At 38.1% G+C, this 19340-nt stretch overlaps 1 protein-coding gene across 1 annotated transcript in view; it reads right to left on the bottom strand.

Moving 5' to 3' along the window:
- Window positions 1-216: 216 nt before the first annotated feature.
- Window positions 217-19340, bottom strand: part of IL17RD (interleukin 17 receptor D) — a 31475-nt gene continuing 12351 nt past the window's right edge. The window contains exons 2-13 of the mRNA XM_065642672.1: window positions 14082-14139; window positions 11097-11222; window positions 9218-9336; window positions 8641-8761; window positions 7965-8009; window positions 7713-7864; window positions 7349-7414; window positions 6751-6805; window positions 6310-6420; window positions 4464-4648; window positions 2253-3189; window positions 217-628 (exon numbers count right to left, since the gene is read on the bottom strand). Coding sequence (XP_065498744.1) covers window positions 513-628; window positions 2253-3189; window positions 4464-4648; window positions 6310-6420; window positions 6751-6805; window positions 7349-7414; window positions 7713-7864; window positions 7965-8009; window positions 8641-8761; window positions 9218-9336; window positions 11097-11222; window positions 14082-14139 — 2091 coding nt within the window. The 3' untranslated portion in view covers window positions 217-512. The remainder of the gene's footprint in view (window positions 629-2252; window positions 3190-4463; window positions 4649-6309; window positions 6421-6750; window positions 6806-7348; window positions 7415-7712; window positions 7865-7964; window positions 8010-8640; window positions 8762-9217; window positions 9337-11096; window positions 11223-14081; window positions 14140-19340) is intronic.

Below are 19340 nucleotides of genomic sequence, written 5' to 3'. Positions count from 1 at the left end.
TATTTCTTCTGACAAAGAACTGCTTGATCTCACCTTTGGCATTTTATCTCGCTTCTGAAAATATCCTGCTCTCATTCACTACAACACTCCTGTCATCAGTCATGTCAGCACTTACAACTAGAGGCTGGACTACAAAATTGAGTAAGAATTAACATTCCAAGCTATTTTATAATAGGTTCAGTTGCAAGGCTATTTCTAGCAAAAAAACCCCAAAGTCAATTTTCATTATAGCATCTGTAAACAGTGTAGTATCTTGACATTTACATCAGTAAAAGGAATAATTTTGAAATGAATTCTCATATATTTTTCCATGCTGCATTTTTCAAATCATTAAAGACTTTATACGAAGACCAACGGATGCAAGTTTACTGGCCATAAAATGTCCCGTAGGAATAACAGATTTTCTTCAGGGAGTATTTGTTCCTTCAGGCGGATTTAGTGCTGAGACGGTGTGGCAGCTGGAGCACCAGAGGCTGTTGATAAAGTGGCAATGCAGAACAATTTGTAACGTGTTATAAAGGAGCGATCGCCTGCAGCTCCTCAGGATGGATGTGGCAATGAAGTTCTGCTTTACATATTCCAGGCACTAAGAATTTTGTAGCAGTGATTACAGGAGGTTCTTCTTCCCCTACAAAAGGAAAAAAAAAAAAAGTAAGGTTCATTAATGGAAACACTGATTTTGTATTTTGTCGATATTTTAGAAACAACGCAAAAAAAAACCTCAAGAAAACCCTCTGGATCACAATGCTGTACATTCATGGGGCTGAATGCTCAGGAACTCTTTCTCTAAAGAATTAACACAAATTTTCTCCCCAGGCAGGGCTTCTCAGAGAAGACTTTATCAGTGGACAGGGGCAGTGAATGGAATAATGGCAGAAGCTTTTGTGGTTTCTTAAGATGCTGAAACATGAGTGTTAAGATCCAACTCCACCAGCCAGGCTATAACGTGGAACCTCTATAGCTGGAACATGTTAATGAGTAGGTATGTGACTTGAGAATTAATTACTGGGCACACTGCCTCTTTCTTGGCAGCTGGGACAGCAGCTGACAGCTCTGGGACTGACTCGAAGGGAAAACTGGAAAAGCATTCTTGCAGAGAGGCCGTCAGTTTTAAACTAGCAGCCCACTTCCATCCAACACTAGAACCTTTATAGGTATCGTCTGTAATTTTCCCCACAAATGTGAAAAAAAAGGCTGTTAGAAGATGGCGGGATATTAAAGAAGATAATAATAATAATAATTTTGAAACAATAATAGAGTATTTGTGGCTTATGCAATTAAATCAGGAAATCTGTATTTTTTTCAGCTGAAAGGTTGTCAGGTTTTAGTTATTCTGTCCTATAGGTTACCTAGACTATAGATATAGATGCTATATCTGTAAATCGACATCTATATTCTCTCCCTCAAAGATAATTCTGGCATCAAACATTAGTTATGAATTATCTGAATAATTTTTAAAAACCCATTCAGCCAAGAGAAAAGCCTAGCAAATGAGCTCGCTGTCAGCACCCACTCCAGAAGCAGAGCAGCGCGCCACCAGCAAAATGCAATATTCGCCCTTTGTAGCTGCTTAAGGCAAATCTCAGCAAACAACAGTTTTATCCCATAAATACAGTTGCTGGAACATGCCAGTTCAATAGACTATAACTAGTAAAATCAGATGAGCTTTTCTATATAGCCCAAGGCAATATTTACACGTTCTAGCTGGGGATCTATTTTGGAGAATGTCTTGCAAGCATTTAAATCCCTCCACTGAAACCTGTTTCTTCATTCCTCCCAGGCCCATATCCAACAAGAAGCCCAACGTCGTTCTGAAACTTGAGTTAACCACAGTACAGACGATATCCCTGAAGGTTCTAGTACGTGCCAGAGCAAAATGGGCTGTCAGTTTGAGATTTATGTCTGTTCTGTAAGAACACTTCACCGTATCACCCTCCCGATTCAATCACCCAGCTGTCGGCTGAGTGTCCCAGCTGAGTCCCTGCAAGAAAGAAGTTGTCAGTTAATGAGAAGTGACTTATTAATAGAATTTTAGCAAAATCTTACTTAGCTAAGGATCTCCTCCCCAATAAGTTATGGAAAATATTAATTTTGCTAAAGTTACTGAAACCTATTTTTTTTTTTTTACCATCTTTATACAACGCTTGCCTTCCTCTGTAGCCTTGTATATGGCTCCTCACATAGTATTTTAAGATGGTAGAAATATGCCCACAATAACTGAAAATAATTTTTAAAACACTGCTGTATCTTACCTAAGCCTGATGATGAAGAAACACTTTCTGTAATGGAAGATGTTTCAGTTTGGTCTGTCAATAGTCCTTCCATTAAAGGTAAAGATAATTCAGATGAAGGAACAGATGAGTCATAGATTCCAGAATCTCGAGGCATATCTTTAAGATTTGAAGCTTTAACATGTAACAACGGCTGAAGAACAGAGCTGCCACCACCTTGAATGTCCTGAGTTTCTGTATCTTCTCCAAGGTTTAAGTGCTGAATTACACAGTGAGAGTCTGAATTCCCAGCTGAAATAATACTTACATCTGCTTTCAGGTAAAAATCACCATCCATCACCTGTTTATTCACTAAGTCATTTAAAACCAAGCCCAAATAAAATTTTTCCATGACAGGCTCTGAGTAATGTAAAGAAGGTGGAGGGAAGGGAACAAATTGTTTCTCAAACCAATCTGGCTCCTGATCAATGAACTGATGCATATTGCAAATGGCCACATAAAGGGACCTCCCAGATTTGCTCCTGAAATAATTCCTTTTACTAATATTAACAGGAAACACCTCTGCGTCCTGTACACTCGGGTTCCTGGAGTGTAGATGTGAATACAGCTGAGGGAGATTGTCCATGAGTTTGTATTTTGTGCTCAGATCCAGAATCCCAGGGATGTCTCCTTCACAGGAATAATCAAAGTAAACTGCGATGAACTTGCAGAGGTTGTCTGAATTCTGCTTTGCCTGGCGAAGCTTCTCTGCAACAGTCAGCACAGCAAACACAAACAGCTCTCCTTTTCCTGGGTCTTTGGTTACCCCTCTGTGTTTCCAGTTCTTTTTTTCAACAAAGTATTTCATTCCCTTGGAACACACAATGATGATAAACTGGGACTCATTTATTTTTTTAATAAGCCATTCTTTCTGATCTTCTTTACAAATTTTTACATCTTCCCACAAATCTAGAGCCACCTGGAAAAGAAAAGAACATTCTGGTTGATATTCGTTATTAGATTACTAGATATATTTGCTAACAAAATTTAAATGACTTATACTCAGTCAGCTTGTATTAATCCAACAATTGAGAATGATGAATTTAACTATGACTGTTCTGTTATGCATTGAGCATCACTTTTTATATTAAACCCTACAGCTTTAATAACGACACATTGCTTCTGTGTGTGGATGCTATCAATATTTTGTTACATAAATCTTAAATACTGCCTGATACCATATGTTCCACGGTACATAATTATAGCAGTAACAGCTCAACACTGTTCCAAAGAGCTTCGGTGTAGCAGGGCTAAAGGACACCTCTGAAAAGTGGATTCCATTAAGTGACTTCTAAAACACCTTACCTGAGCCATTTTAAATATAGGAATAAACTGCGACCATGCCCAAACACGTGAGGCATTGATCATCTGACTGTGTTTGGCCACTAGAGGCCAGACTTGCTGTATAGTTGAAAAAACAGTTCCAAATTAATATATTTTTAAATGACAGTGGCAGGATTAAAATACAGCAAAAATACACTAACACTTGTCTTGCCTTTTTACAGTTAAGAAGTGAAAGACTGGCCATATATTGATTATATTTTAGAAAGCAGTCTGAGATTCTAAGCCTAGTCATTCACAGTAACAATTTGAAAGTCTTACAGCTTTAAATTAAAAACAAGACAACATGCTGATTTTACAGCATTAATGGAACAGAAGGTTAAAAAAAAAAACAATAAAAATTAGTACATAACGTCAACAACTAATTGGAATTACACACACTTTGATCTATATGTAGGAGTTTTGATAGATTCAACTACTTTAAAATTACAATATAAAACGTAATTTAGGAATACTGAAGTATATCAGGTAGACACCAATACCTCTTTGTGGATGCCAGCTATAAAGACGCCAGACCTGCTAACCAGAAAAAGCTGCACACAGCTGGCTGAAAGGCCTGGGACCCACACGGTACACATTTTCCCCTACTCTTTTTGGTTTATTTGTTGGGGTTTGGGGCAGTGGGGGATTGGTGGTTGTTTTGTTTGGGGTTTGTTTGTTTGTTTTTAATGTGGGCTATAGTCTGTTCATTTCCCTAAGAAAATCTATAAAAGCCAATATTTAGGAAAATAGCGAAAAGTTCTCTCTATGGAGAGACTGAAACACCTCATTTTGCAGCACACATTATTATGAGTTTTGGGGGTGCTGTTTCAGTTAAGGAAGCTCTGCTCACAGAAGAAATGCTGAGTTTACCTCACAGCCACAAAAGTCCTGAAGAAAATAAGCAAAGCACTGGATGACGTTGATGTGTTTCTGACAATCTCTGCTGGAATAGCAGATGAACACTTTCGGCCGGGGACGGAGTCTTTCCACATGGAGACCTGCAGCGTACGCTGAAGATTCCGAGCTCTCTTCATCTAGATGGGAATATATATTTTCTGCATTGGAAGACAGAGTTCACAGTATAAAGGCTGGTTTTATTGGCTTTCTTTCATAGCCTTTGTAGGCTCAGCACTAATGCACACAGTAATGACTTTTTTCAAGAGACATTTCTTTCCTTTCCGGCCTGAAAAATAACAGTTGCACATGCTCTATTTATCCAGCTTGTGAGTCGCTACATGTGTAGAACACGCTTTAAACGTGAAATGTGCAGTTATTACTGTACAACTTGGAAAACGTAAGGTTTGTTTCAGAAATAGAATGAGGTTGTTTCACCTCTATTCAGCTTCAGTCTTCACCTCCCTGTTCAAATACTGTAAGCCTTAAAGATGCACCATCATCCAGAGTTTCCTGCATTTTGAAAGTCATTTGTTAAAAAAGCCAAAAAAAAACACCAAACACACAACAAAAGCCAGGTAAGAATATCGAACTCCAGGAACACAGATCCTTTCAGAATACCATACAGTATCTCTCTGGTACACAAACACACATTTGGACATTAATTTGAATTAAGATATGACTGATTCAAATCAAAATAGCTATTAGTATTTATTTCCTTGTATAGATGCTTTTATGCTGGAACACAGAAGTCTCATCTTACGCCAGACTAATTCAATCTAGTTCTACAGTTGATTCAGCTAATTTGGAATAAAGCATGAGTATTTCAAAACACAAATATCCATCTATGGATTTAATTTAGCACAATTCATGAGGAACAACTATTCTGGAGCAACTCTCTGCGCAGACAAAATCCTTCGTGATTTGTCTGGGTTTTTTGTTGAACTGTGCTGGCTGTGAGCAAAGGGAGAGCTGCAGAGAGCCAGAAGGTAAATGGATTTAAGCCAGATGGCACAGAGCACTTCAGTACCTCAATGCCAAAACTCAGATGGATAACACAGATAAGTGAGGTTTGGGGAAGTAATCTCTTTTTCCATATTCATGGAACTGCATGATTCCCTAGATTCTTAAAAAACAAACAAAAAAACCACCCCACGCCAATAGATTTTTAACATCTCAATGTAACAAATGTGCTTTGCCAGCTCCTGGACACAGAGGAGAGAGAAGTCAGGAAAGAGGGATGGGATTTAATTTAGAGAAACACGTGCAAGTAAGTCTTAGAAAGAGTAAATTTAGGAAGACGGCTTAGGATGAAGTGTAAAGGCAGCTGCCAGGAGAGGGAGCACATCTGGAATAATGGATCCAGGTAGTATCCCAGACAGTGATGAGAATTGTGTTGGTATCACAGGCCTTTACTTTGCTTCTGGTTCAAAATAAATCTAAATTAGACATTTTTGAATAAGGGAATGTTTAAAATTTATCGATTTTCAGATCACTTTGTATTCCACATGGTCATGTAGTACTTTCACAAATAAAAAGAAACTGAAAACACAATATAGTCCTCAACAGCAAATTTGTTCTCTCCTTTGTACAGCAGAGTCTTGATTTGTGACCCAATACTTTCTATGGCAACAAATTACCATAAAGCACTGATGAATAATTTGCTACAAGTTTCAATACACAAGCTGTGAGGAGAAAAGAGAGAAGTAGAAAAGTAACACCTTCAGATAAAGGTATTTCTGGAATAAATCTACCAGTTAAGACTTTTTTTGTTGCAAAAGTGCACGTTTAACTGGACTCTGTATTGAACAAACCCTCTTACCTTGCTGTTTCTTGCGGCACATCACTGTGAAAAGCGTTGCAAACGCTGAAATGACAACTAAAGGGACTGTAATGGCAATAGCTCTTATCGGTCCAGCCCACGGAGAATGCACTTGGAAAAATAAAGAAGAATTAGCCACATGCAAATAATATGATTCTTCATATCCATATATACAAGAAAAGTGAGCTTCCCACAAAGGTTTCCAATGATATATTGATCTAAACTGTACTAAACATCAATGTATAGAGATGCAGAAGCATATGTACAAGTGTGCACATCTACTCTTATCATTAGGTCAAAAAATCACCGCAAAATTGCGTCAGTAGTCTTGATTATGGCAAACAGACACAGATCAAATCAATTCTTTCCAATATAATAAAAACTGAATCTAAATTAATAAGGTAAATACTGTACACTGTTTAAAACAACCAAAATTCATACCTGGTTTTAGCGCATAGTGCATTGTTTTCCTTGTTGTATTAGTGTCATCGACCAGCTTAGAAAAGTAAAAGTTGAATTTTATTTTGTGAAAATATAATTTTATTTATTTTCTGCAATATGTAAACAACTATAACAGCTTTCATGACCAAAGGTGAAGAAACTTACTGTTCAAAAAGTTAAAATTAAAGAGCACCACAAACTAGTAATTAGTGAAATCATTTGTCTTTTTTTGGTACATATGTCAATGTTGTAATGACTTTTCAGAGTTCACATACTGTCATCAAGAGAAATACACAGCTTCTAAGAATAGTAAAAATTGACCAAACTACCCAATTCCAATTAAAAATTCAAAGTTGAAGAATTACAAAGGTCCAGACCTTTACTTGAAGGCCCAGATGAAACTGCTCACTCAGGGAAGCAAAGCCACAGGAAGGTCAAGAACATCTGTCTAAAATCCTTTATTTGCCCAAGGTACTTCAGTAGCGATGCCTGAAGTCAAATTTTCCCAGTGTGTGTCTTGAAATACCTTAATTTCAGTTAATTTCTCCATTAACATACTCATTTAGCTTTTGTACAAATGACTGTTTATAAATATTACCTCAATTATATAATCCCCTGGAGACACATTCTGAAGAACACAACTTGTAGTATCCGTGTTTTGCTCCTACATCAAACAAAGAGATTACTTTGCAAGCCACTCACATACTTCTAAAACCTAATAAAGAAATGCATTGATTTAGAAATACACAGTGCCCTGCTGTATTAAGACACCTTAAACCAGCAAAGCTAATTCGCTCTATTTAAATACGCAAAGACTAAAATCTTCTCTCTGCAGAACTAAAACATCATTAATTATTAAAAAAAAAAAAATCTTAAAAGTTGGGTCTAATAAATAAACTCTAATTGGTCTAATAAATAAATAGGTTTCATGCTTTTAAGAACTGCGAAACTCAGCAACGTACCTGTTTGCAGGTCTTTTGCTTGAATGGCCCTTCATGTTTAAGTTTGTAGTGAAGAAAGTAATATCTAAAGCCAAAGCTGTGAGGTGCGTGATCGAAGGACACATGCATGTTAAAACCCTGCTGGGTGACGTTCAGGTTCCGCGGCTTCCAGTCTGTCAGAGGAGAAATTCATCCGTTGGAAAGACATGAGACTCTTCAAGCGCAGGAACTTTTTGTCAGATGAATATACAGAATGAATTACATTTTACTTACAAGGTTTGCAGACAAGATTTTCCGGCTGTAGCAACAATTCACATGCTGCAAATACACACAAAAATATTAATGATGCAGTATGAAAATGCTAAGCTATTTCAATAGAAAAAGAACAAGGGCAAAAGCAAGGGAATTCATAATTTTGAAGACAATATTCTTGTTTCTTTCCCACTCTTTAATATGCCCAAAGTAAATATATTTTGTAAACTTAGCTTCTTTGTTACGATTTCAAATCCCTTCTCATCTTTATATGAGAAACACAGGTTCATTAATTTGAAAATAGCCTTCCTAAGTGAGACAGAAGGGACAGACCAGGCACAGCAGGAGAGGAAGTTGAAACTAGCCTTAAATACATTTACTCAGGGTAAGTAGGTATGCTGGACATCACTAAACAGAAACGTTACTGCAGGCTGCATCAACAGACTTGAAAATATTTTAAGAAAGTTTTGTAGGGCAAAGAAACCTAAGCAGGACAAATATGAAGATTTCGCCCCAAAGGGTACTTGCAGTTTATCATACAGCACAGATTTATCTGCGGCATCCAAAGTCTTTCACCTCAACACCCAGATCTTCCTCCAAAGACTGTGTCAGTAACTATCCTAACCCAGACTCTACCACTTTCCTTTGTTGGGAAAACTAAGCAGCAGGGGTGGAGGGGTAAGTATGCAATACTCACGTCTAGTTCGGAAGAAAAATGGGTGATAATTACTTTCATTTTTAATGGAAGGAAAAGGAACAATCTTTACAAAGTAATCTGTTTCAAACTTCAGATTTACGAAGGGCTGGGATTCCATTCCCTACAAAAAAAACAAGAATGCAACATATTCTAAAATGAAAGATTATAACCGAAAGTATCTTTCAAGACAAGGCCACAGTTTTGCAAACATAAGCAGAAATGAATACATTAAGAATCCTTTATCTTTCCGTCCATGACACATCAACACGAGGAATCTCAACACAGAGCTGGGCGCGGGCTCCGACAGATGTGGACGCGGGCTCCACAGTCACCCAAATGACAGTTTGCAGCTTCAGGAAAGCTTCTCTAGAAGGGGACTAGATCTGTCTCTAGAGCAGCAGCTATCATTAGTTTACACAATAATACTTTCAGGAAGCAACCAGCACCCTAGTGAACAGCACATTGTGCATACGTTTAAATACAGATATATTTAGATTTATACGGAGCATCTAATCACTTCCAGGACTACTCACACAATCGAACAAGAATGAAACTTTCCTTGAAACAAAGCACTTACTGTTTGTTTAGAACTGAGGCTGAGCTGCTTTGGATCTTTTAAAACCATCTGCTGGCACTGTCTGCCCTCTGATTTTAACTCCTCAAGTATTACTCGAAATCCTTTCAGGTACTCAATCCCTGCAAACAACAGTATGTTTAAACAGAAGATGAATATTTCAAAATGCATAATGTGGTATTCTAGGTAATCTGAATATATTTCATTTGTCTTTAAAAATAAAACTTACCATTCATATTTCATATGTTTGTGTTTTAATACCTGTTGTTGTATGTCAGTTCTTCCTGCATTTTCTATCTTGCCTATTTAGAATTCAATCTTTGGCAAAGGCTGCAGTTACTACACACTTGTGTAACGCTTAGAGCAGAGGGGCCCACAGTTCAGCTGGGGCTTCCAAATTATCGCTGCAATGTAAGTCATCGTTACCTTCAGCATCCTCACAATGCTTTAGAGTAACTTCACTTTTCCACTATTAGCACTGAAATGTAACACTTTGCTGGCAAATTATAGAAATACCCCTTTATAACATCTTGCTACCACTTCTGAGACTCCCAGATTAAAGTGACAGTGGTTGTTACAACTTCTTCAGCTCTAGTATAGTGTGGGATACCAGAAAACTTGACTTATATGGAATGGAATTTATCCCAGTGCGTGAATACTCCCAGTTATAAATAACTGATGCCAGAACTCCACCCATTTTTTCAAGTTGCTCTAGCACACCTACCTCTCAGCACAGCGTCTTTACATTTCTTTGCATGTTCTCAGCACGGAATGACTCGTTACACGGCTGAGGTGAGGGACAGTGACGCGAATGTCCCAGGACAATGTTGGAGTGTTACCCTGGGATGGTTTTGTGGCGCAGGTGTCAAAGTCACTGCACAGTTCTTCAAGATGACCTACCCCTACTCCATCTGATTACGTATTTTCAACATTACATATGGCAGAATATGTATTTATCGAAGACACAGCCACAGCCTTTGTAAACTAAATGCTAGATAAATCAAAATGGATTAATTTGAGTGTATGCTATGTTTGTTAAATTTTAAAAAAACCACCCCAAATGTATGATTTTCCATGGACCTCCTCTGTCTCACTAGTTTTCTTTGTTTCGTAGAGGTTTTTTTAATGTTTGATAATTTCGTAGAAGATTAAGAGTATGAGTTACCCAACATGTTCTTACTATTCTATGGAACAAAAGCGCTATTTGTGCTCACAGAAGACCAGGAAGGAGAAAGGGTCCAGCCCCCGTGGTACCCGAGATGTTTCAGCAGCAGCTCCGTCCTCAGGCTTTCCCAAGGATTAACCTCTCATCAGGACAGGGAAGAACACCCAGCTTTGTTTCCCACAGAGATTTCATTCTCCAGTCTGCAGCTGAAGATCACCACATGCTTTCAACTGCACAGTTTTGCAGAATTTCAAGTGTCATCTCCATATACTCTTCTGAACCCCAGAAATTAATAATTGTTTTTCACTTAACACTGGAAGGCCATAAAAAAAAAAAAAAGACCTTTTTTTTTTTTACCTAAAATGTTTCATTTAATAAATGCTGGTCTGGGCTAAAAAAAAAAAAATATATATATATCAAGTGTAATAAATATGCATTTGTATTATTAGCCATATCTCATCTCTTAGGATGCAATCCCATAAATGTCAACTTCCAGCTCTTACTGCACTGTAACAAAAACCTGATTTAAAAGCTTTTTAAGTGAGTATGAACCATGAAATATCAAGTTGAGACTCTGCTGTATGAGAATAAGAACATTAAAATAACAGATTTATGTTTTAATTTTGAAAACCGTATTGTCCTTAACTCTAATCATAGTTATTTCATTGACTTGGAAAAGCACTTTGCAGCTTAAATTCTTTAATTTCCAGTACTTACCAATGGCGTTTGCTGTCCAAAGTATCGTCACTGCAACCTGTTGGTAACACGCGTACTGACTGAGCGTGATATTCTGCACATCTCCAATCGCGTGTCTGCCCGCTGAGTTCAGGTAAGGCGTGCAGTCTGAAAATATGGAGAAATAAATGCTTTTAAGAAAACCATTCCAGCTGATGTTCTTGTGCCATACCAGGGCAAGTAAATCGTCTGCTAACAGCACCGAAGCTTCAAGATCTATTTCAGCAACCTGTTTCCAACACGACCCACATCTTCCCATGTAAATAAAGAGTTCAGTTCATTTCCTAATATTTCTTCAAGACCGAGCACAGTAGAAGTACATGCGTACTATTTCTGCTATAAAAATAAGTACTGTATAGTAAACCTAGATGAAGCCTTTGTCTCGGGACACTGAAAAACAGAAAACATCGCAAACAATTGAGCGCAACCAGCGTCACCAGTTGCAGCCCCCCAGTTCACAGGACTCCAAAGGAGACACCCGTCTGTAATACCGGCATAGCCTGTACCACAGTAAGAGTGAAATGACACGTGTTGGGACTCTCAAAAGAGAACATTTTTTCCTCACTAATTGCTCCGAAGAAGATGAGGACTGACATTCGTTTTGGGAGAGAATTCAAGAGTTCTGGAGCACAATATACACAGAATGCGTACACACAAACATTCTGCTTTTGAACTACTGAAGCCAACAAAATTCAGAAGAAGTTGACCAGTAGACTATATATTACTGACGGTTAATTCTAAAAACCTGAGATAATCCATATGCTACGTATTTGTCTATACACAGTTTGGAGAAACAAAACATGAAAAATCAAGTCTTAATGATAAGTCAATGCAGGAAATTAAAATTTAATTCAGAAGTGTGATCCTAAAGGTGAAGAAAAAATATTAACTGAAAAGCAGTTTTAGAAAACAGCTTTTTACTATGGTAAACAATGGTAAGGGGTCTTTCATGTAGCTGCTATGCAAATAGAAATAGCACAGTTTGTACATTACTGCCTTTTACAAAAGCTGGGGGGTTGGTACTTGCTTTGCTCTGTTGAATCCTGTTGCTGTGAGTGAACCCAAGGCCAGCTCGAACCTCTGAAGAGCAGAGTACCCCTTGCAATGGAAACTTTGAAGTCACAGTTTTTGCTATGTCTGGATCTAATTAATAGCAAGCCCAAGATTTTGGATCCCAGTCACTAAAATTTTATGGTCAAATGACAATTTGCCAAGATAGAATATAGCAGAAACGCCTGAACTTTGACTGAGTCACTGATTTACATTTTTAAAGGACAACAGATTTAGGAAGAAAACAGCAGGGAAAAATTGCACTTCTCAGGAAACTCTCTCTTTTGCTTGAATACAAGCGAAATACTAAAACATACGAACATTTGATTTTCACCTGAATAAATAATCGAACCAACTAATTTAGCAACATAAACGACAGTTTGCTAGAGTTGCTGTGTGGCAAAACAAATGCCTTTAAATCACAGCCAGCAAGGCAACTTCTCCTTTGTGCTGGCTTATTCTTGGTAAGTACGTATTTCCACATTATACAAACTCTCTAGCCGGGATATCAGGAACTCTCTTCCTAGCACTGCAGAACTCCAAGAACTCCTTTGTCCAGGCAGCAACGCAGTGCCAGAATTGTGAATGAGCACTTGCCATTGGTTAAACACAGTTCCTGGTGCCAGAATTAATGGAAAAAACATGACAGATACCGGAATTTAAACTGACTCCATTGTGTTAAGTAAACGTGGGGATCTCCGTTCTGACTGATTATTTCCTGGTTCTCCTTATGTAGATTAAAAAATTTCATTTTTAGCGAACACTTACCTCTTGTACAATCTGACATACTTAAATTTTGCTCATTTTAAATATTAACAAAGTAGATTTAAAAAAAAAATCACAGTGAAGGACTGTAAATTCAGAAATTAACTTAAAAAATAGAGGAGTAAAATAATTATCAGAATGAAACAAAATCACCATTGTTAGGGTTCCTGATACATGTTCTGAGTGACAAAATTCTGCCCACATTTAGCATCTGAGGTAACTCCTTTGGGCAGGCAAAAAACCCAGCCTGTGACTGGCACTGGCCTTAATACAAACGTTACTGCTGTAAACTGGAACCTGCTCTGTATATTGAGTTGATGACGGCCACTAATGGCTCGAATAAGGGTAAATTCTCAATACAGCAATAGTCTACCGACTAGACAACACAAGTGACAAGAATCTTGAAAAATGAAAAAATAAGATACAGCCATTTTGCAGCTGTTTGAAGAGGTCTGAAGGATTATTGCTGCAACCTGCTTATTGTTGTTATTATGCCAGAGATTTCTTTCTCCTTAATTTAGCTGCACAGACATCTGCGGCAGCACTGGAACATGTGGCTGCAGTGCAAACGGCAGCCGCTTCCACTGGCCTGCTCCTCTCACACTGCCGCGCATGAAAAGTTCCAGCTATTTCAGCTAGAAGAGATGCGATTCATCTCCAATATTTATATTCAATTTAATCCTTGCAAAGACACACTATTTTAATATATTCCCTTTATGCAAATAGAAACTATGTTTTCTACCTTGAGACACATTTTATGCCACTCTCCCCCAAAATTCCACATCAGGGAAAAGATGTATCAAGTTTGAAACAATCCTTTCCTGTGACTTTGTGTGTAGAGGACCTTTCAATGAATACATTCTTGCACAGAATAAAATCATTTTCTGTAATTTTCCAGCCAAACACTGGGCAGATGATGTAGGCCAATCTGTAAGTGAAACTACTACAAATTATTAAATAATTTTACTCTCAGTGAAATACAGGAAGGAGACAATTACCAGATCCAGCAGAAACAAATCTAGATTTTAAAACTAGGTCAATACCAAAGAGCTCATGCTATTCTTAGAGCCATTTTTAAGAGACGTTGCTATTTATTGACAACTGCGTTGAAGTCCTTGTCTTTTGTGAATACAGTGCAAATTGTCAACTTACTGTCATATTTAAAGGTGACATTGAGTAGTCCATTGTTCCTGGTGACTGATGACAGCCCCTGTAGAGAAATATCAAGAATGTGATTTGAATAAAGCAAGCTACTTTGAACTTACAGAGATTTTTATTTTATAAGTAGTTTGTTGGAAGATGACAGGATTCATTATTTTCTTCCTTCTGTTTGGTCACACCACCCATCAATCCCAACACAGGCTGCGACAGAACATGTTGCGTACACTCACCCGCCATTGACTTTCCAAATGTAACACTCAAAGAAGTGAAAACAAGGAGATTTGAAAGTCTGGATGGAATATTTGCATGAAGACATGCAATTGTGACCTAAGTAGCGTGACTTGATTAGTAGATGTGAATCACGGATCTTGTTTTTGGAAGTTAGGTGATGTTCTCAACTTCCACCATCTAAGATAATCATGCCCATACAAAAACCACACCATTAATCAAGGGTTAATGATAAATCAAATATGTGCCCACATCTATCCTTCATTAAATTATTTTATACAGCTGTAATTAAATGTAATTTCTGTTTCTGTTCCTGACGTCATTCTTGTGGAACTTCTACTTCCATGTGCATTGAGGCTGATGTGGTTGATGCACTGGATCACCCTTCTGTTGTATTTCCTTAGGTGAGACGCCCCCCTATACAGGCCCCCATCATTTTAATTTTACCATGTACCGTAAATATTTGACAGAAACTCTGGCTGAGAAGAGCTTAATTAGACAAAACCACAGATGTAAAATTTACATGTCAATGTTCCCATTGATTTTTGGCTAAAATCACCTGGTCTCTCCCACACCTCTACAAAAGAACGCGGGACTTGAGAGACACCTTCTGAGAGCACTGAAATTGGGTTTGAAACAAAAAAATGTAGCACCACCCTCACCCTTACTAGAGAGAAAAATCGAGAACTGTAACACTGATTCTTATAGAGCAAAACCATTCCCTGAAAGGCAAATAACACCATATTTACCGTTCCCTTCTAAAAAAATACTACCCATTTACACGGAATTACATCTGGTTTTAGAGCTACAATGTAAAGGACAGATGATCATGCTATAAAAGGACTGCAACAGTAATTAGGTGTTGTCATGGTCACATGGAAACATTCGCTGTGTCTCAATAGACTCAGGTGTTTAGAAAAACAACGTATGAGTCAAGTTACCTGTAAAAAAAAAAAAACCACCTGTAAAATACTCCATAAGGAATGAAAGCGAAGCAGATCTTGATAGTACTGTCAGAAGGGAAATTTGTAATCTCACTTTCCTCTTAGGGAGCTTTTCATGTGTTTAACTTTTATCTAGCTTGGCGTTAAACAAGCTGTTATGTGAAAAGGTTTCCTGACACAGGAAGGTGTCCATTTTTTTCCATCTTAGCTTTTCTATTAATACCTGTCCTATTCTGACTCATTTTCTGTTTGTCTTAAGTTATATAAAATCTCATTTCACTTACTACTACAGCAAAACAAAGACATTATGTTTGATAAAAAATATGCGCAAAAAAAACTATTGAGGTTTTATATTTATAAATCAAGGCAGACAGACCACCAAAGCAATTGTTGCCCATTTTCCTTTTGTGTCCTGAAGTTTTGAGACACAAATTTTACCAAAACCCACGGAAAATTTGCACGAGTATTTTAATTCTTCAGATAGGATCTTTTATATCCTATATTTTAAATATATATATATATAGCAACGCTTTTTACTGCACCTTTAATTGCATTTCTACTGGAATTATGTTGCCATCACAAAATATGTAACAGTATAAGTATAAATCGATATACCACAATCATTAATAAAGTAGAAGTAAAAAGTAAATATAGCATAAGCCAAACTCTGCTGAACTTACTGGCTGTCAAACTTTGCTCCCAAGTACACGAAGGCGCAGAAGGGCTGCAGGGATTTGGGAGAGAACCCGGGCACGGGACTGTTGAACTGCATCATATGACTTCCAAGTAAAATCATGTAAGCAAGTCAGACAATCTGATGGTGCTAAACTTCGATATTAATCCTCCAAGTAGTTGCTGCTATGAGTTTAGAAAGATAATCTGTTCTTCCAGGAAGCATTCCCTTGTATGTAAACCGTAAAGTAGTTGTGCTATTTAAATTGCTTGTAGCTAAGACAACTTGGTTAAAGTATCTTACTTTATAAATACTATTGCTATGGCCTCAGGGCTCCACATTCTTAGTTAATTAACCACTAACATTTGTTGAATTTACATGCTTCTAATTTATTCTGAACTTTACTAGAAAGCAAATCTCCATTGCCTGGAGCTCTGTCTATAAAAGCCCTTTGGTCCCCGTACTTCTGCACACACTGAGAGGGAACACATCGGAAAGAAAACAGCCAAAACATCCTTCATGAAGAGCTACAGAGCACTGATCTTTAAGCAGATAATCAAACTTGAAATGCACACAGATCAAATCACAAAAAAATCTCATTTGTCAAAAGGTGGGGCAGGGGGGTCACCCTAACATTAAACCTCACGTTGTGTGAGCCCAAAGCACAGAACTCCACGGAAAACGTGAGAAACTGAGATCCGAATCCTGCATCTATATCGGACATGCAAGCCAGAAAGAATTGCTTCGAATCAGAGATCAACAGCAGATCTGCTCCTCGGTCCACAGGAACGACTTGGCTGGTCCAGGTTAAGATCCCAAGATCTCCTAAATCAGCCCATTTCTGAATAACACCAACACACACCAGCTCCTGAAGAACGAGTGTGGATGTTCAAGGCATGCGCAGACATTTCATGTTATTTAAATATTCATTTTTCGATATGAAAGAGAACAAGTATTAATAAGAGTCAAAGACTATCACATGAATTTAACCTGTATTTTTGTTTGTTAATATTTTTCTAATACCTACCCTTCATTTACAGTAACAATGTAATTAACAAAATGCACTTACAACTCTTCCTACCTACTACTATGCCAGAGAGGAACAAAGTTAGGATTACATTGCCAGAAATAAAGCTTAAATGAAATTTTAACCACAGGAACTAATTGTGCCTCCGAGTAAAGCTAAATTTAACTAATATCTGTCACCAGAGGCATAAATTGAATACAATGGAAAGAAATTTTAATATCTGCTTAATTTTTGAACTTTTTCCCCTCTTCCTTTTAATGCAGAACATACAGCGTTTCATGTTTGAAAGTAGTGTCTATTTTTTCATGCTTGACAATTCCTGCCAGAGATGGCATTGGCGATTATTTACAAGTGATATTGAAACACACTCCAACATCCAACTTCTGTTGGGCAAACACTCATTCAATAAATGCAATTTCTGCACGTGAACAGGCACTTGAACACCAGCACTGGGAAATGGGGCGAGATGCCGGGGCCAGAGATGGGGCTCAGGGTGAAATCACCGCTCAGCCCTGAGCACCAGCCCCAAATACGATTCATCCTTCACATGTTGTTCATCAACACACACGTGGTCCCAATTTCATGCTCCCAGGAGGCAAACTGAAGGGACAATTGCTCCTGAGCTCTAACATCAAAGATGAATAGTCAATGTTCATCATACTCAGAGCTCAGTAAACTACAAGCTTTATATTTGACATCTGCTCTTCTCACTTGAAAGCTTTCTTGGTGCTTTCAACCAAGTTAAAATATTTTCTGTTTTTACAGTCATCAGTAAAGAGATGAATTATCTGTACTATTTCTACACCTGCATTTTGGATTGCTTCCAACAGAATGTAATAAAATACATAACCCACGCTAACGTACACCACACAACCTGTGTGTACTCCATTGACTGCACGATTAGTTCTAAACCCTTGCTGGATGGGTTTATACTGTTATCATCTCTTCGGTGTAACTGATGATTCCAATGCTAAATTTTGTTCAGATTTGCCTTTATATACGTATGTTACCACACTGCATGAACAAATTACGGGAATAACATTCTTAAAACCACCTCAGTGACACTGGAGAAATAAGCTTTAATAAAACTGAATTCAAGGAGCGAGAGGCTTCTTGATGCTTAATTTCATAATTGAAACATTTGAAACCTGGATCCTTCAACACATTTTTTTACCTTCTTTTAATAAGTTGTCGTTTTTTGTGTTTCTTCTTTTGTAAGCAACATGACAATTTACAAGAAATTACCAGATTTTGGTTGGTTCTCTACTGTTGGTTATTCACTGTTTCATCTCTACAGCCACTGCACACAGGCTCAGCCCCAGAGGAGCCGAATGTGTCTTCACAGTGTTTGCTTCTTGAATTTGGCCTGAGATATGAAGGCAAAACACTGTTTTTACTTCAGTTATAAAGTGCATGGGGGGGAAGAAAACCACCGTTTTTGAGCACAAAGGAACTTCAGACTCCATCCGAGCGCTGATTATCCTCTTGCTCTCCAGGCTGGTCAATGGGTTCTTCCCTACACATCCCTGTCAAAACCAGCCTGTCCTCTTCAAACATCCCCATTTCTCTTCCCTGAAAATTCAGTGGTGGATGTCCCGGTGTCGGCACATCACCTTTACGCAACCGTCCCCTTCAGACAGGATCAGGTTGTCTGGTGATCGCTCAGGCCCTTGCTCTAACCGAAGATCCTCCTCCCATGGGACACACTCAACGCTGGCACTTGCTCAGCCCGGAGCAGCTGCCCGCTGACCTGAGGCTGCACAAAACACCTTCCCTTGTTCAAACCGACTGCCGTGCTCACATGGAGCACATGCCATCTCCCAGAATACAACTTCGTACCCCAGTTTAAGCCCTGTGGCCTCGAACAAACATTATGCAGCATCCATACAAGCCTTTTTAAAAAAATGTGCTAACTTAACCAGCAGTCATAACCCTTGAAGAAGTACCAAATCCAAAACCAGGACTGTATAGATGGCCCAGAGTTATAATCCAGGTACAACAACCACCATCACCAACAAAAAACTACTTTACATATAAATCTGGGAAACCAAACTTTCTTTTAAGCGTAACATGTAATTCTTATTTTCCTAAACCAAACATAAGGAACTTCTACTCCATTTGTACAAGAATTGTCCTGACATTTTATGATCATTAAATATCTAATTTTGCACAAAGTTTTGACATTATGCATGGTTTTATGGTTGAATTCCCATATGGGTAATTACATTTTGTCTGAACAAATTCTCCTGCCATTTCAACCCGATATGGCTTTCTCAAGTTCCTCCCTACTGAAAGGATATTGAATTCAGCAGCTGTTAAAGCCACAATTTAACACCACCAGAAGCAAGTTTAATCGACACGGTTTAGCACCTACCGTG

The sequence above is a fragment of the Caloenas nicobarica genome, chromosome 11, assembly GCF_036013445.1.
Source record: "Caloenas nicobarica isolate bCalNic1 chromosome 11, bCalNic1.hap1, whole genome shotgun sequence".
Classification (NCBI taxonomy): Eukaryota; Metazoa; Chordata; class Aves; order Columbiformes; family Columbidae; genus Caloenas; species Caloenas nicobarica.
Note: the sequence above shows the minus strand (reverse complement) of the source record. Positions and strands in the feature narration are given on the sequence as shown.